A 19,507-nucleotide genomic window follows, 5' to 3' on the forward strand; every position below is an offset into this window, starting at 1 on the left:
TAGGCTAAGTGTATAGTTAAGCCTGTTAAGTTTGCAGCAGTCACAGAATGGTCACCCCGCTGGGGGAGGTAGTGAAAGAACAGCCTAAAGCACACTCTTCCACAAGGGAAAAAAGGAGGTGTTTAATGAGATGTTCACGCTCGGTTACCTGCCTGACAGAAACGATCTCACTCACTCACCTTGTTTGCCACTCTGAGCTCTCTGTACAGGCTGCCAATTAACAGCAGCCTGTTAATTGACTCATAGAAAAAAAAAAAGTTATTTAAAGGTATCTTTTTTTCATAGCTTTTTCTGCCACATGATTTTCAGTGTGTCAGTTTGGATTGAGTATGCGGAGATGCCAGCAGTTGTGATAGTGATAAGTTCACGTATAGTTAATAAGTTAATTCAGCTTGTGTTAATAAGTTAATGTCAATGTGTGTTAGTAAGCGTGAATCAACACACAACTTAATGTACTGAGGGTGTGAAGAGTTTGAGAATTGTTTAAGGATTGTTCAAGACTCTAGACTGCTCAGGTTAATATTTAACATTCATTTACTACAGATGCACATTTAGGTCTCATATATATAAAAGGTAGAAAACGTAATCATTTTGAAAGTTTGGAACATTTATAAAAAACAGCCGCTCTTCTGTGGTTGATGACAGCATGTGTAATCATCTGAAACCACACCCGTTTTACTTATTAGAGAAAGTCAAATGAATGTTTCCATATAGGGAAAACAGAAAAGAAAAAGTGAGTATTTTTTCTCCTGATTTAGATTTATTAATTTTCTATTTAACAAATGTATCTCATCAGATATCAAAGATGGTGCCACAGCTAGCAGTCTCTGTACTTTTCTCTCTTATACTTTGAGTGTTTATTCTGTCCTTTGCCACCAAAATCTGGAGATCAGCCAGTCCTCTCAAGGCATCTTTTTCTCAATTTTTCCCCAATTTTACTGAGATCTTGGTTGGCAATTTGATGGTTCTCGATGGGAATTACAGAAGACACAGACTAGGTGTACTGGTAGGCCATGTATAAGTGGGCAAAAAACAAACTGACTTTGGCAATCAGGGCAGCTAAATGGAGCCAAAATCCCCCTAGCAGTTCAGCAGATGACCTGACATTAGTTTGGATTGGTCTGAAAAACACCACTACATCCCCGACCGTAAGCAGAATCCTCATCTGGCAGACGACCTAAACAGCTTCTACTGCAGGTTTGAAAAGCAGCTGTTTTTACCTCCCACTAACTCATCCACATCTCAGTTTGACACAAAAGCTCCACATGCGCCAACCACCCTCCACTCCTCAGACTCCTGCCTGGACACAGACTGTTTAGACTTTTAACTTCAGGTCAGCACTATTGAGTGCTATTTGCACAAAAAACAAAAAACAAACAAAAAAAAACAGCTACCACAGGGACAGCTCATTTCCCCAGACTGTCCTGCTGATGACCAGGAATGCCCAAATCGATACAATGCATATTTGCTCTAATGCAACCTTGTGTCCCAACAATACTTACATATTTAATTATAAAATATTTTATTTGAGAGAAAATCGGAACCAAAATAAATCTTGTTTGTGTGCACAAACTTGCTGAATGAAACTGATTCTGAAATATGATTATGAGTCTGTGCAACTCTCAACTGGTAATTATTTATATATGAACATGTTTTCTTAAATTCCTCTAAATCCCTTTTACATAAGTTTTAGCTTACATAAAAGTTGGGCATGAAATGATAAAAACTGCGCTAGAACAAATTTGCAAAGGGGAAGTCGGACCAGCAGCCACACTTTGTTCTGTAGTTATTCAAATGAATTTTTACGGAGTAAAAAGAGTAAAAAAGAAGAAAAGGTTGAGTCTGAGTATTGCAAAACTCAAATTCAGCAGTCTGTTATGAGCCAAAGGTCAACATGTCCATTTTTAAGTCTACCACGTACTTACAGTACAAAATGAGGTCCATCTCGTAACACTTGTTGAGGTCCATGCAAGCACACACGTACAGTTTATCTGACAGATACACGCTCTGGGTGACCTTTGTCTGTGAACTTTAGCGGTCCCCTAACGCCTCTTTAGAAAAGTCAGACATCATCCTTGACCTTGCAGTAAAGGTGGAATGAGCCGTTTCTGACTGATGGAGAGCTGCATACCTCATGTCACTGCCAAATTCATCAAGAGATGAAAATGTGAAGGGACATTTCAGCTCTACTCGGGTAAGAAATTTGGGATTGTGTCAGCAAAATACACGGAATATTTGCTACTGAGCATTCTGTCTAACGTTGACTCAATGGGTATTGAAATGCAAGTGTCTTAATGTGCACACAGAGCGTACAAATCTAGTGGAAGAACTCGTATTCAGAACTACATGCATAACCTTTAGAATAATTGCCCAGCACACACACACACACACGCCCGCCGCTTGACCTACTGTCCAGCCTTTACCACAGTCAACATCCTGTGTGTCTTTTGGTGCAACACTCGCTTAGTGGGGGTGAAGTTAAGGCAAAGAGATTAATTCTTTGAAGTCAGAGCAACCAAACAGCGGGGTGATTAATAACAGCCCTCCATTACCCTCTGCACACAGATGGGATGTCGGGTTGAAGGTTGATGGAGAACAGCACAGTGTGGGGTATTACACCCTGCCATACAGATCAGTGTTTGGACTTCAAACAGCACCCCTAACACTATTACCATGCCGCCTTGCACTATTTGTACCCTTCAGGTATCCTTCCATAGCGGTTGTGTCCATTTGTCACTGTAACGTCTCCTGAAATCCTCTTTAGAGGAAGGTGGACGGGGGTCGTTTTCCTCCGAATTCGGATGATTTATGAAGTGCTGGGTTTGATCATGTTATGGTTTTGAACGTTAAACTGTCCACAACATACTGTGCATTGCAGAAGCATTTGAGGATCATCCTTCATCTGTTTAAAAGTAAAACTTGTATTTAGACTACTATTACTCTGATACCACAAGTCAAATCCAGGGCAACTAATTGCCTTCAGAAGTCAATTAGTAAATAGAGTTATCTGTGTGTAATTTAATCTCAGAATAAATAGAGCTGAAGGCTTCAGTGGTTGACTACAGAACACTAGTGAACCACAACACTGTTCACATCTAGGAATACCCCAGAGAGATCAGGGATAAAAGTGTGAATTCGTTTATTTGCAGGATTAGTTTATTTCTCCATCATCTGAAAGTGAAAAGGATATGGCAAACCTATGAAGATGTAATTGTCCACTTAACCTGACAGAATGGGCAAGGAAATCATTACTCATAAAAACCAGCCAAGGAACTCATGGTAGTTCTGGTGGAAGAATGTGCTGACAAGACAACTCATAGCAGTGCACTTCACAAATATGGCATTTATGGAAAAGAATGGCCTGGTAAAAGGTCCAGATCCAAATCCAATTGTAAATCTGTGACAAAATGTGAAAAACAACATGTTCAGACCACTCTATCTGATAAAGCTGAGCCTGTGCTGTTTGCATTAGGGTTGAGTTTGCGTTGGTCTGTCACATAAAAGCCACAGTTTGTGGCTGTGCATGACGAAAGTTTAAAAGGCAGGAATATTTTTGCAAGGAACTATGAGAATTCAAAGTTGGTAGTGCAACTTTTAGGTCACTATCTTCAAAGACGGTATCTTCACCTAAATGAAAATAAACATTTATTAGATAATTTTCCAGCAAAGCTTTACAAAAAGGAGTACAGACCGTTGAATCCGTCAGTCACTGTAGACAAGTTTTGTAGGAAGCTGTTTTAATTTATGCACATAAACACAAGCAAACATGTAGAAAGAGTTAGTTGCAACTGAACAAAAAGAAATAAAATAGATAAAAAAGAACAAACAAACAAAAACAAGTTACGGTACATGGGTAGCACTGAAGCTGAGAATCAGAGAAACAGTACTTGCTATGTATGCTCCATCTGTATAGTTAATGCCAATAACATTCTGCTTTCACAAACACATATTTATGACTCAGAAGTCAACAAAATAGTGAACACTATCAAAATTCAAAAACAATGTTTTTTTTTTTCTTATTCTTTTACAAAATATTTATAAAAAGTACTATGGCAATGGTAAATTGAGGCAACCTGCTATGAGTACTCCCAAATAATTGCCAAAATGTGGACACAATGTTGTTTTTCTTTTTAAAAGATGCACTCTACACACTTGAAACAATGAGTAAATGCATAGAAAATCTAGACATAGGCATCAAACGTAATTTTCTGTACAAAAACATAAAAAAAGGGAATTTTTTTAATATATATTTATAACTTGTATTTTTTTGTAGCTACTGAAAAGAAATAAAGAAAACAATTAAAAATAAAAATAAAACAATAACATAACCAATGTTGACCACAGACATCAAATATCTACATCCTGAATCTACGACTGGAGTTGGACATTGTTCCAACTGTCAGGTAGGGCATTACCGTTGTAGCGAGTGGTAAAAACCACCGGTCATTCCTACAGACTATTTGTTTTAGGACTTCTGACGCAAATCCCATAACCAATAACAGCATCAAACTGTCTCTGGAACCCTGGAATGTGATCCATCATGCAAATTGCAACGGAACAGCAGAGCAAACACATCAGATGAAGTCATGCAAAGAAATTTGTGGTCATTTCCCATCGTTACAAATACAGGTCTGTCTTAGGGGCATCAGGAAATAAACAGATTGAATGTCACTCCCCAAAATATCCGCAGCATTGGAGAGCCAATTGTCCATTTCTCTTGGCGAGTTCAGGTTTTTCCAAGTGTACCCCAAGGCACCTGAGAGAAAGTGGGCATTTCCCTCTTTTGGCAACACCAGTGTTTGTGTTTTCGTTACATACCAGCTGCCACCGCGTGTCACCGTGGGAGTATCCCACATAAGGTGTTACAAATCTCAATACAAAGCACAAGGAAAGGGGAAGTGGTCAAAATGGACAACAGGGTAATGATCTCCGCTATAAAAGTCTGGGGTTAATAGTCATCATAGGTGTTGAGGTCGGAGAAATACGCATTGGTATAAGTCTTCCCGGCAAGCTGTGGGTTGAAGTATTTATTCCTTTCCTCCAGAATCAGATTGTTTTTGTTGAAGCCCTGCAAATAAAGAAAAGAACAAAAAAATAGATGGAGAGGAGAAATGAAAAGCAATCAGTATGGGCATTTTTTTCACAACATATGGATCAAGTGATTATTCAGCCCAGATGGCAAGGTAAAAGTAAATCCAAAGGAGCAACATAAATCAATGGGAGACTACTCGGTGAATGGAACATACATTTCACAGAGCAAGGTCAGAGCATTTGCAAACAGGCTGGAAAAATGAGAAGTCACCACAGGGCTAAATTATTTTGATGCACATCCGAATGTCCACCTCTGTCATCTCTAATACCCAGCATCAGCGGTTTTTATGGCCCTCGGATTGTCGGTCCTCCAGGACAATCAAAGCCATAAAAATCGATCAAAGGCGAGTCACATTTCTGTTAAACAATCAGGAAGAACTATTGGGACGGGCGGGGGCATCTTGTCTGTCCCTGCATGACACAGTAAACATGGAACAAGCCTCTGATGTGCTGCTCAGTACAACAATTTGGCAAATAGATGAGTTCATATGCAGTCTGTTGTAGTGGGAAGTGTGATGGGAGTCCCCTGGGGCGGCGTAATTGAACACTTGATGATGCTGCATTTACAGCTGATGGATGTTTCCGACAAGTGTGCTGAGCAAAAAAACTCATATTTTGCTGCGTTCCCGTTATGTGATTTGCAGACAAAGGGAAAGCAATCAGCTCTCCTGCAGCCCCAAAGATGGTTATGTATCTCTGCAGGTGTCCACTTCGTTGCCTTTAAACAGCTGTGCAGCAATGCTTGCTTGCATCATCATCTACTGTGTCCTCTTCCTTTAAGCATATTATAATAGGCTTAAGAATGATTAAGTTGGAGTTTTTGGTACAGCACACACAATTTGCCTGAATGGTAATGTGCCGTTAGTGATAGAGAGGTAACAGAGGAAGGTAATAAGCCAACATTACTACAATATTTCCTTTTCAACCCATCAAATTAAATATCCATCCATCCATCCATCCATCCATTTTCTGTTCACCCTTTGTCCCTAATGGGGTCGGGAGGGTTGCTGGTGCCCATCTCCAGCTACGTTCCAGGCGGGAGGCGGGGTACACCCTGGACAGGTCGCCAGTCTGTCGCAGGGCAACACAAAGACATACAGGACAAACAACCATTCACACACACACACACCCCTAGGGAGAATTTAGATAGACCAATTAACCTAACAGTCATGTTTTTGGACTGTGGGAGGAAGCCGGAGTACCCGGAGAGAACCCACGCATGCACAGGGAGAACATGCAAACTCCATGCAGAAAGACCCCGGCCGGGAATCGAACCCAGGACCTTCTTGCTGCAAGGCAACAGTGCTACCAACTGCGCCACTGTGCAGCCATCAAATTAAATAATCAATTAAAAATACAGCATAACATGAAGGACAAACAAAAAAGACATGCAAATGTAAGCACAAAAAGGGGAGGGATACACTGCCTTCTCGCAAGCTGGGAGAGAGAAGGGAGGCAGCCATGATGGAAGGATGAAAGGAGGTCTGAGCAGAAAAAGAGAAACTAGAGTGCTGTACTCCCAACCTGCCACACACAGGAAGTGCCACAGGAAGTGCAAGGGCAGGACTCGTTTGGGAACAGGAAGTAGTACTGGATGAGGGGGGTCAAAGAGTTGTCGGGGTTTTGGAGTGGGGAGTCAAGAAGCGGGATGTTGTTGAGGTTGGTTAGTAGAAAATCTCCAGTCCACGCATAGACACCCCCATGTTAGCAGAGAGAGGCTGGTGCATGGCAGGGTCGTCCAGAGGCAAGAGTACCGACACATCTGGCTGCAGGAAGGAAAGGAACGGGCAAGAGTCATCCTCAAAAAAAAAAAAGAAAGAAAAAGAAAGCAAATACCATATCTCATTTAATAGGAGCCTTGAAAAATTAACCATACATACAATACTGTGACAAAGTATCCTTGTTAGAAATTTCTTCTGTTTTTGTTACTCTGGAACACATAAATGTTTTACCTCATCGAAACCTTGATAAAATATGAATTAACTGTGAACATGTGACCATGTTTTCTCAAAGCTGATTTTACTTGCCACAAATGGGGCCTGAAAAATCACAAACTCTAAAGTAAACTTAAGTAGAACCTCTCTGACATCATAAAGAAGATTAAAAATGTATATGAGGAACATATTATACAACAATATTAAGAAATTCAAGATCTGATGAGAAACAAAGTTGTCTATTAGTGTGAAAAGGGTTCAAAAGTAAATTTCTTGCACCAAGAGCTCAGAGACAAGTCATCCAGGAGGACAGTAAAGATTGAGGTTCATAATTCAAGAATCAGGAAGAAACGGGGCAATGTGGGTATCCAATGGTGAAGATAACTACCATAGAGTAAAAAGAATACAAAAGCAAAGTCACCAAACTAAATCTTGAAAAGCCCAAGACTGTTGCAAAGACACAGTGCCAGTTATCACAAACAAGTGACAGGAATTGTCCCCACTAAAGGTGGCAAAACCAGTCATTAGGTTTACGGAAAAATTGCTTTTTCACAGTGAGACAGATTAGTCTTCCCTTAAATGAAATCGTCACTTAACTGCATGCAGTCTTTACTCAGCCCAGCTTTGTTCAGTATTAACAAAACCAGAAGAAATCTGTATGCGGCCACATTCTCTTTCAAAATGCTGTAAAATGCAGTTAAATCCTCCAGCAAAACTCAATGAAGGGTGTTTAACTTTTTGTGCAGATAAATGATCAGCAACACAACTTGAATAAAAAACTAAAACTACATCTTCTGTTCATCATTTACTTGCATAATAGCTAAAAAGGTGCATATAATGGTGTTTCATACTTATTAGTTGAAACTTCACCGCAACATAAGGTTGTTTAGGCTCTCTGATTGAGAGTTGGAGGCAAAATGCGCTGTTGGAAAATGACTCATTGCTCACCTGTCATACAGCTCCCTTTGCATCTTCACACTGACTGTCTACACTCATATCTGCCGCTATCTGCAACTGCACTAACTGAATTATTTTTGATACATCTGACTCTAATTGCATGACAGATGAACTCCGTCTCCAAACCCTTGAAGAAATTATATTCACAGAAGTTTGCTCCGAGCCAAAGGAACTGCGCAGGCTTTAACAAGGCTACAAAACATTTTCATATACGGGAAGCGCTGTTGCAAACAGAGATCAAAGTATTTACCTAGTTGATGTCGCTGATACTCACGACTTCCTCTGTGAGTTTAAGGTCTCAAGTAATGTGTGAGATGGTATGTTAATTTAAAAAACGAAAACAAAAAAAAACAGAATAAAGTCGACAATAATAAAAACCTGAATAAAATTGGCTGTTTAGCCAAGGGAATTTTTCCTCGTTTTTGAAGGTGTGGGGAAATCACCATGTTTGGACAAAAGCAAAGACCTACAAAATGTTCCTAGGTCCTTCTGTCTACTTTAAATTTTCTTTAAATGTGTGCTTCTTGCTTGTATCCCAAATTGACTAGGCTTCTGTAATGTGCTATTTGCTGGTGTTAACCACACGTCCATTACACGTTTACAGTTAAACCAAAATGTAGCTGCTTGACTTTTAACTAGCCTCTTTCCACTGGCTCCCAGTTCTTTTTAGGATTTAAAAATTACTTTTTGTCTTAAAATACTTGGCACCTCAGTGTCTCTTAAACCCGTTACTCTTACACCCTAAACCGTTCACTTTAGGGAAGACAGTGTGGTCTAATATAAAGCACACATCGTTAGGTTATTTTAAAATGTATTTTCTTACGTCTTTGTGATTTGAAAAAAACATATTTAATTATGCGTTCTTTTTCTGTTTTAGTTGGTCAAGAAAGCATTTGTTTAATTGGCAAAAGTTTGACAAGATCCATTGCCTCCAAGACCAGTTTTATGGGTAAAAACAGACACTTCACTCCTGTATCACAGATAAAGCCCTAGCTTGAGCATGGAGTGCCTGTGGAGAAGCACTAATCACCAGCCCATTTCTGGCCAAACAGCCTGAATGTGTCAGTGGATAAGAGGCTATTTGTGCCAGGAGTCGAGCTGGACCACTCTAACTGGCCCTGATACATCTGACTATCTGCACTTTAGGATGCAATCATAACCCAAAAAGCTGATCTAGCCACAGGACACCTTTGCTGATTATATTTAATATCATATAGCTAATTGCGTTAGGATTCTAAGGGAAAGCAGTGTAGCACTCCAGGAACAGAACAGATTCACACACCGAGACAGACGTAGAGAAGATGAACGCACCACTGCCTACCTGTTACGTTAGCAGAGAGTGTCAGCAAGTGACAGGAGGGGGTGAGACAGTGACAGTCAGTAAGGAGAGTATTTAATCACAGCTGACACTGGCAGCAGAGGCACTGCTCAATGACTCAAAGGGGATGTTTAACATTCACTGATTAGACCAAACTGATCTTTTCCTCTGCATATGTGAACATTTGTCATATTGTGACCCAGGATGAACAAAGAGCGTGTCTGTCTACAGACCTTGATGGCTTCCACGGTGTCGTACTTGTCCAGTTTGTTGATGTGGTTGGTGATGCTGGTATTGAGCGGGGCGGCGGAGATGGGGTGTATGACGGTGGCGTCGTGGGACTGCTGCTGGTAGCGCTGGCAGTAGGAGTAGACGAGCAGTGTGACCAGGCAACCAAGAATGGAGCTGCTGAGACCCACTGCGATCATGTGGAAAAGGTTGAAATCTGAAAGGCGGAATGGGGAGGCATAAGCATGAGGCTAAAATGGGTTGTTGTGAAATAATTCATCCACTGAAATAGTTATTGATGTAATAAGTAGCACTTCTACAATAAAACCTGCTTAAAAAGGGGCTATTAATATTTATATCTTCCTTTTCCTCTTTTTGAAATTGTATTCATGATAGTAAACCCGTCGACACAAACTGAGTTAAGGTCAACTCTTTATACACTAGGTCTGGATCAAGTCTTTGACTGTTTTTAACATTATGTTTAACATCTGAGACAGTGTGAGATTTTGGTTCCTCTCTTTAAAGGCTACATTCAAAATCGTGTAGAGATGAAAAGTACAAATTCAAAATTGGGCAATTTTTGATTGCGAGGGCTTAACCAGTCCAATAAAATTCACTCTACATGCAGCAGCTGTGCAGCGCATCCTGCAAGCCAAGTAAAACAGATATACACTGCATATAAATGATACACTTACTGTAGCTTTCCTAAAAAAAATAAGGCAATGGGAGAATGTACACCAAAGGGCAAAAAAGGTCATAAAGCAAGCCTTTACAAAGCACATTTCTCAAAAACTTGAACAAAGCTCTGCAAGATGGAGACTTTCTTTTTGCAGAGAATATGTGAGACGCCAGATGCTATACCCTTTCTTCTTCTTTCTGTCTTTCAGACTCACACATACAGTTGAGAATTACCTCCACAGCGCCTCTCCTCCTGACTGGAGCGTGCGATGGAGACTTCTAAAGGAGAAGAGGAAAGCAACAAAGCAGCAGCGTTAGCACCAACAACACCTCTACACATCCTTGTTTTTGTCACTAACAGCTTGTTCTCCCGAAGGTAAGCATGAAAATGTGTTGAATAGGACGCAGAAAATCGTTAAAACTTCAAAAGCTAATCAGGGCTGTGGCACCTCGAGTGGTTTATGAAAGTATCAGTTCTCATTAGAAGGAAACAAAGTACAGGACATTGGTAATGAACCCTAATGGACTACCTTCCCCATAAAAAGGAATGAATGGGGTTATAAAATGTAGATTGGTAATTCTGTAGAATTTCCTAATGAGCATTATATCCTATTTAATTAATACAGAAAGGTTACAAATATGGGGTTCAGTTAAATGTTTGTTCTGTCGCATAATTACTTTCCTCATCTAAAGTTTGTTTTACTCGAATTACAGCAAAAATACTTAAGCAAAAAAAAAATAAAAATACCCCATCGCTTTTCAATAATTTGGTGTCTCAGTTGCATTATGTGAAGCTCAAGCATGCCGTCTTGAAAGCAGGAGCTTTGATGACCCTTGTTTAGTAGAGATGCAGAGATCAATTCTTTTCTGTGTCTAGCATTACTGACTGTCAATAAGGAGATGCCTGCATGAGCCAATGTCAATACTAACAGTGTGAGAAAGACAGGAGGGTGTGTGCAGTATATAATGGAGCTTATCGTCATGATTAAATTTGATTATGTTCCTTAACTTGTCCCGCTCTTTGTCATAAGCAGCCAATATAGATTTATCAAACAGAAAAAGTTGCTCGGTTTTACATTTCTCTGTGGACGATTAACATTTATTGCTGGTGTGTGGCTCCAGCCACCTGTAACCAAGCCACACTTAGACATTAGGAAAGCAGAAAAGGATATGTAAATCATTCAGTTTGTCTCGTGAAAATTAAAAGCCTCGAAGTCCTGATGAAAAGAAAAACGAGATGGTTTCATGGACAGCAGGTTTGCTCTCAGCTGCCAGTTGGAATCCGTTTCTGCATTGTTGATCGTGATTGGGCCGGCAGCAGGGGGATCCCACAGATTTTGCCTAGCAAAAGTATATTTGCAATAATAAAGAGACCCGACTGTGAAAAGCTGCCTCTGAACTAGAAAATATCTACACCAATTAAACATTCAGCTTTAAAAAAAAGTGAATGATTTTTTTTTTTTTCATCAAACTCTGTTGTGAGCATCAATAAATGATTATTTTTTAGAATCAAATTTTACTGAACCTGGAAAAAAAAGCTGAAACTATGAGATGAAACAGATTAAAAATAAGCTCACAGAGAAAGCTGCAGTTTAGATGTAAGAAAATTGGGCTGAAGGAAAAATTTGCTCTTCTGTTCCTCAGTGAATGACAATTACTTACATTTTTTTATGCTTTGTACTACTCAGATCGTGTGCCAACTATTGCTTGTTCAAAGAGGTCTACTGCTCTTCTGTGTAAATGATGCCATTAAAATAATTACTTCTTCTAAAATATCAAGATTTCTGGTGCAGAAAAGAGGTTTTATCTAAAGCCTAAGTCCTTTCATAGTTGCCCGGTAACACACTGCCTCATTTAATGGAGTGAATAACTAAATGTAACATTTTCCACTACATATAACTAACAAAATGGGGCTCAAAGTAAACATTCTAACACCTAAAAGTAATTAATGTGTTACTATGCTTGGGAACAAGGCCAATAAGGCCTCCCTGTCTTCCTTATCTCATCTTCCAAATTTTCTCATCCATCTTCATTTCCTCTTTTCTCCTCCGATCCCACTTGACATTCTATTTTTATGCTTTTCAACTTCCTCATCCCTCTTTTTTTTCATCCCACTCGTCATCCTCATACATGACTCAATTTCATTTGACGCATCCTTTTCGTCCCGTTTTAGGTCTCATTTTCATTCTTCTCATCCCTCTTTCAATCTTATCATCCCGACCACTTTTCACTCATTGCAGTGGGATGGTGCTTGATACCAAAATCATTCATATCGTGTGACGACGTTCACCAATAAAAGTGTCCTAACAAAGTCTCTCTGGTATGACGTGAGTTACGAAGAGAGCTGAAATGCATTTGCCTTCTGCAGAAAGAAACTGAATCTAATCTTCCAAGGTTTTGCTTTATTTACTGTATAAATCTTCCTCCGGGGTCAGTTTGTTAACAGTAAGGACTTGTTTTCTTCCAGCACTCCTTTCTCCATCTATCCTTGCTTTTTACACCAACTTTAGAGTGACTCTAAATTTATGATAACGACAAAACTAGAAAGTCTCCCACTCACTAAGCAACAAAGGTGAGTCTGTCATGGAAACAGTAAAACTTCTTCTTTACGCGTAGCAACATAATCAAAGAATAATTTCTTTGGTTTTAGAAAAAACCACAATGCAATCACAACATAGACTCGGGAGTTGTTCTTCAGAATGTTTCTAATTCAACCCAAAAAGGCTGAACTGTCTCTCAACCTGACCTCTAACATGCTACAGCCTCCCTTCGAGAAATCAATAATGCACTTAATTATCACAGGATTCTTGAAAACGAACTGAATTACCACTGTGCTGGTGGTGGGTACGCTCCTTGCACTCCCCAGGATGAGTGTTAAATCATGCATAAGTGACATCACAAAGTGCCAGACGGAGTGTATTCGAGTATGTGTGTGTGTCATCACCTGGTATAAAGTTGGAGTCAGGGGAGCAGGGTCTGGTCTCGCTGCTGTTTCCTGAGCACTGGTTTCCAGTGGGGAAAAGAACATCGCAGTGACGCACTCGCAGCTGGGCGCCGCTGGAGTCACAGTGGGACCACTCAGACCAGCTGGACCAGCTCTCTAGAAAACAGCAATGGCAGCGTGTCTCACAGCCTGCTGAGTGTGAGTCTGCACCGCACTGAATAACTTTGTGTATATTAGTGATGCATGAACGCCCTTCGAGAGGCTGAGAAAAATGAAAGAAAAACAATAGACCCGGGAAGGAGCGCTGCCTGCGTCAGAGCTCTCTCAAGTTTTTCACTTAGAGGTGGAAATGTTGGTGTGTACCTGGACAAGCCTGTGTGTTGCAAAGTGCTTCCTCGGTGTGCAGTCCCAGGCAGATGTCTCCTCCGTAGGCTGGTGGAGGGTTGCTGCAGGTCCTCGTCCTCATGTAGTGTCCTCCTCCACAAGTCACAGAGCACTTAGACCATGATGACCAGCAGGACCAACTGCCATCCACTGAAACCAGAGGTTTTATAAATACTTAACGCTGAAAGATTGAGTGATTTACTCAAATGAATAGGTTTCCCTTTGGTAATGAATAGAGAACAGGAGGAAACAGTCAATTTTAGTAAGTAATTTTCAGACCATTTGATTTTTCAGACCTAGCTATCTTGACCAGCAAGAAGGGAAACTAAGTAATTTGATTTTGGTTCCGTTCATAGGCATAAATATGTTGTCATTGTCAAGGTCCTGGCATGATATTGGACTGCTGTTCTGCTCTGAAAAATCATCAAGTTTAAATTAAATTTAAAATTGCTTGGTTTCCAACCACAAACCTTCTAAGCTTCCAGGTCCAGTCCATCCATCTTTGATAGGGCTAACATCGGGGCCATTCAAGAAGTGCAATGGTGACCTCTTTTATCATACCTGGGGTTTATTGCACAAAGTGGATGAGTTAAAGAAGATAGGAGACTCCTTCCAAATGCTTTACAACTCCACATCTAGCTGTACTGTGCTTGAAAGCAGGATCCTCAGCATATTTAAATCAACTCTTCCACGCCTAATAAGAAGAGTGATCAAATAGCCATTACGGCCAGGACCTTGTTAATGGTCCAGGTGTAATGGCTGCAGCACATAAAATTAGTGGAGTGTATAATTTAAATAAATATTTGAGCTCATATTTGCAAATTGCACTCTTTTGGGATTAAATGAATCCATAATCCTGTTGACTGAACTCTTGCTTTTAAAAAGCATGCTGCATATCCATAACACCCCTAAGCCCTCCGCCCAAAAAATTATTAAAAAAAAACATCATTAAAAGCCCAGAACTAATATAAAATTTCTTACGCCAATGATGAGTGTATGTAAACTCTTTAGTTGAATGCGAGTACGGTTTTTATATTCAGAAAGTGTAGGTATTGCGTCACCTTTAAAGCCGTTTCCAGCCTACAAAGTCTTCCAAGTCATTAGCAAAGACAAATATCCAGAAGCACATTCCTGTGTAGACATATGTTTATATCGATGACACCCAGACATGCAAACAAACGTGAATTTACGTGAGTCAAGTAGGTAGAAATAAAGAGAAAAGGGAGCAGAAATATGTGGAAAGCTTTCACATGAGCCTCAACGGAGGTAAATATCCCGTCCCAATCATTTGTTTAACACCTCCCTTCATTGTAGCAACCTAAAACACTCGTCTCAACTCCTTTTAAAGACTCAAGGATGGCTGGCGGCACTAAATGGGTAATTGAAGTTGCCGAAGCTTTTTGTCACCTCAGTGTAATTTCTCTATTGCAGAGTGACACAGATGTCGATTCTTAGCCCTCGATGATGTATCGCCTCATCGGAGAAGCAGACGCAGTTAAAACACGGATTCATTTGTTTCCAGAGCGGATGGACGGAAGGCATGGCACCTTTTCTTTGCCTTCTCTTGCACAGCAAACTAACACATTAAAAAATAAAAAAAGATGTGGATTAGCCATGGGAGGTTTACAATTGGTCTACCAGCACAGCCTGCCAGCCTCAAAATAATATCTCACTTTCAGAGGGGTGCTAATTGAGTACACATTAGTATTCATTGCTACCTGAGCTGGGTTAAGCTGGCCCCTTTGGGGGACGGGAGCATGGAGTTGTTCATCAACACACCGTAACTGTGGTATCATTATAGTCAACATCCAAGAACAGGTATAATGCTTGTATTAAGGTAGAGACGCTGAACAGAAGAAAATCAAAGCATGTTCATGTGTCCTTTCACTCCCCTGGAACGGTGCAGTCTGCGCGGATGAACCGCTCTTTGATCTACCCCAAATCTTCCTCACAACCTGACAACAGCTTACTTCATGAAATACAAACTCAAGATGCTGGGGTGAGTTTTACCGAATTAATTATTGCAGTGCTGATGGACTTTCAGGATAGTGTTTGTTTTGTTTGCTCACAACCTGGAACAAGTCATAAAGACAGATTGATTGAGGGGTAGGGAGGATAAAACAGCAACCGATCGAACCCGCTTTTCTTCACAACGCTTGATTGATAATAATTTGAGACAACATTACACTTGCCTCTTCAGTGGCCGTGCTGAACACCAGGTGGGATTAATGCTAAACTAAGTACTGGATTTTCATTCAGACAGCTTACTTCCCTCGTCAGAGAGGGTATTCTTTTAATTAGAAAGCTTCCCCTCTTCTTCTTCTGTCAGATGACTGTTGAAAATACATTGTCTTGGGGCTTTTCACAACAGAATAAGGTCTTCCCATGGCTGGCAACATAATTACACAGCAATAGTAATTACATACAAGAGAGCCAGAGGGATTGTCTCCTTGATTCTTGGTCTAAATCGGGGTCTCTGTCACACCTTTTATCTGCATCTGATTTCTTCTGTGGGTTTTAATGATTCTGCAGGTCATCTGTCACTGTTCTTTATCCATTAATCAAGAAGAAGAAAGAACATGTAGCTTCAATGCAGTGGGAGGTCTGTGTTTTTTTATCTGCAAGAGTGAAAAGATAATTTGCCATTTTATTGACTACTGCTCTTGTAATTGTTCTTATCTTTGTGAATCTTCTGCTCTCTCTATGCCTGGTTGGATTTTTTTTATTCTAAGCAATGTGCCTCTCAGATGTTAAAGCTAATTGAGCAAGAAATGCACAAAGTGATCTGAATAAATATAGTGATGCTTTGAACGTTTTTCACAATTTTTTAGTGCAACATTGTGAAAAGGAAGTAAAGAGATGCATTGTTTCCAAAGTGTCTACTAGGTCTCTCTGTAATCTAATAAATCTAAAAAAAAATAGATCCAGTGTCAGTAAGAGTCAATTAGCATCACAGTGTACTGGCTTGAAAGTATTTGCCCACTCTGTATTGTAAAGGTTTTTCCAAATCTGTTCCATAATCAACAAATTTCTTGTCCATTTCTTTAGGTCACTACAGATGTAGTTCTGGACTTGTCACTAGGCCATTTTCAAATAAATTGTCTTTAGATGAAGCAATTTCATTATGACTTTGATGCGAAAAAGAGACTTGACATGGGACAGCGATCCATCTTCTAGCAGGGCATCAACACAAATAATGCAGCCATAAAATGATTTTTATGCGAAAAAACAGTAAAACAATGTATATATATTTTTTAATCATTTTCCTCCCAATGCCTAATATTGTGCTACTAAGTGATTCTGAATATAGTATGATAAAAAAAGAAAAGTTAATTTGAACACTTTTCCAAGGCGTTGTGCTTAATATTTGAAAATGTCCTACCTGGGCAGGGCGTGATGTTACACTCCTGAAACTCCTGCGCCGGGCCCAGGCAGGTCTGACCTCCGTACCGCGGCTCTGGGCTGCTGCAGGTCCTCTTTCTGCTCCGAATGCCTCGGCTGCAGTCTCTGCTACACTGAGACCAGGAACTCCAGGAGGACCAGCCACCATTCACAGTGTGGCCAGAGATCCTCCCCAGACGAAGAACTTCACCTGTGAGGTACAGAGATTTGTACAAGGCTAATAAGGCTTAAATTCCAGGACAGAGTGTGTCTCACCATAGTGAATCATTTGAAAGATATGTAACTGGATTTTTAACACTTCACTCTATTCTAGGCAGCGATGTGCGTTTGACCAAAGTCAATCTGTGGTCAAAGAGTAAGAGGTGCTACTTTTTGATGTTTTTTAATGTATCTGTAAAGTTGTCTTTAAAAAAAGTAACTAAAATATAAATGAAAATCACCACATAATGGAAAGAACACAGGATAATTCACTCATTCAAGACCCGAGTTCTACCAACCATGCAAATTTGCTTTGATCAGACAAAATATCATTTCACACATATAACAAATAAATGATTTTGACAAATTACAGGACAAACAGTCTTGACATTTTCACATTTACAACTTATAACAATTGTCATCAAAATGTTGGTCATAGTTTACATGAGAACATCCCTCCACATTACACTGCTATATTTCAATTTGACTATAATTTAAACACAGTGAAACAAGAACATGTCATTCAGAGGCACTGACGTGTTCAAAGATACAGATATTTACTTTTGAGAGATGGGCTGAGGATTTTGAAACAGAAACTGGATTTTGTAGGTAAGCCATGGGGTTTTTGCTGTTTGTACAAATGACTCTTTTGCAAAAGTTGAGGATGATTCGAGGAATATACCAAATTGACTGAAAAAAACAACTGCAATTACATTTAAAGAACTATACATAAAGCTGTTTGACCTGCTTATTTTGACATGTAAGATTTGTATTTGTTCATCTTCCACAACATTCCTTTCTAAGATATTCCAGTTTGTGTCAACAGCAAAGTCCCAGAGGGCTCACACATTAACCCCTGACAGTACGTCACCTCTACTTTGATCAGTCTAATTAAACCCAACTGAGCATGCTCCCACTTTTCCCCCCGATCCAACTGTTTGCTACTCGCAGGGCTGTAGACTTTTTTCTCGATATACTTTGTGTCAAAAATGTGATCCGTCATGTATTTCTTTTCATTTGTTTTCATTCTAGAGATCCTACATGGATGACATCAGTTGACTAATCAGAGATCTCTCGTCTGGAACCAGTCAGGCTGTGAGTTTTTAAATGAAATCCAAAAACGTACTTTCAATTAAACTGTAATCACTGCATGCATTAATCAGCTCTGTGTTCAGAGGCAGACATCAGGATGATCAGAGAGGGATAGCTTTTTGCGTTGACCGAAATGAGGAAATCCATCTGTTTGACTCAATGAGAATCCCCTCTAGGCAAAGAGAATCACTGTCCATGCACTTCTCTGATGAATCCCTCACTAAACGTTGCTGGCGTGTTTTAAGGTGGATATTCACCCTTTGCACCTGCGCTGCTTCCTTTTTGAGTGGGAATATAATTCACCCGCTGTTCAAAAGGCCAGAAAAAACATCCAGATTCTTGTTAATCTTTCCTTTATTACATGCAGTTACTGTCTCACTTAGCTTCCTTATTGCCTCTTTTTATCCCCACTATTCTTCTTTCTTTGCCGTTATTAACGTGCTCCGTATTTTCCGTCTCAACTCCTTTTTCCCCGTCCTCCAACCTGGCCTTGCCGTTTCGTCAACGTCCTCTTTTCACTGACAGTTATCACTGCGCTTCTGCTTTGTATTCTCAGGGAGAGCACGATGTGTTTACCCGGCGCAAATCCACGACCTCTTCATAACTGTGGCTGACCTTGCCGGTGCACAGGCCAGCTAACCTGGCATCACGCTGCCTTGAGCGCTGACAAGCCCACAGAGGACTCCAGGGGCCCTTGCTTTTTATCGATTCTGAGGAGGCAGTGGAATGGACAGTCCCAACTTCCACTTTGACCTGTGCTCTTTATCAAGCCCTCTGGGACCTGAAAGACTAGACCACCTCTCTGAAGGCAATGGAGTGAATCATGAACAGTCTTCTCAAATGTGGACATGACCTTTACATAAAGCTTTATTGGAATAAATATAAACATACAATTCTTCATCTTCTACTCTACTGTCTGGCTGATGACGTACATTTTGTCAGCTGCATCTTCTAGTAGGGGCTATTATGAGTCTCTGGACAGCCCAAATCTTTGTGACAATACTGTTTGTGCGTCAGCAACAGTACCAGTCAGAGGGTGGCATAAAATCGTAATGTCGTCACATTATGAGCAGAAGAAGAAAAACAACAATGGAGCTTGTTTTACAGAAACACATTAAGGTGAGATTGGCTCTTTTACCAATCTTGATGCTGCGTCCCTCAGGTACAACAAAAACTGCACTGATGTTTCTATTCAGGCTGCCTTTCCAAGATAGAGAGATAAATGTTAAAAAACCTGAATTGATGAACAAATTACTGTTCTTAAGCAGGAAGCACATTGTG

General features: G+C 40.2%; 1 protein-coding gene across 4 annotated transcripts in view; it reads right to left on the reverse strand.

Moving 5' to 3' along the window:
- Positions 1-3,628: 3,628 nt before the first annotated feature.
- sema5a (sema domain, seven thrombospondin repeats (type 1 and type 1-like), transmembrane domain (TM) and short cytoplasmic domain, (semaphorin) 5A) overlaps positions 3,629-19,507 on the reverse strand; it is a 151,183-nt gene continuing 135,304 nt past the window's right edge. For 3 of the 4 annotated variants that reach the window (XM_032551350.1, XM_032551352.1, XM_032551351.1), the window contains exons 17-22: positions 16,917-17,126; positions 13,514-13,684; positions 13,151-13,306; positions 10,441-10,485; positions 9,534-9,745; positions 3,629-5,068 (exon numbers count right to left, since the gene is read on the reverse strand). In XM_032551350.1, coding sequence (XP_032407241.1) covers positions 4,949-5,068; positions 9,534-9,745; positions 10,441-10,485; positions 13,151-13,306; positions 13,514-13,684; positions 16,917-17,126 — 914 coding nt within the window. In that variant the 3' untranslated portion in view covers positions 3,629-4,948. Of the gene's footprint in view, positions 5,069-6,615; positions 6,858-9,533; positions 9,746-10,440; positions 10,486-13,150; positions 13,307-13,513; positions 13,685-16,916; positions 17,127-19,507 lie in introns of all 4 variants that reach the window. The other variant, XR_004337338.1, reaches the window with a different exon arrangement.

Source organism: Xiphophorus hellerii, chromosome 21 (genome assembly GCF_003331165.1).
Source record: "Xiphophorus hellerii strain 12219 chromosome 21, Xiphophorus_hellerii-4.1, whole genome shotgun sequence".
Lineage (NCBI taxonomy): Eukaryota > Metazoa > Chordata > Actinopteri > Cyprinodontiformes > Poeciliidae > Xiphophorus > Xiphophorus hellerii.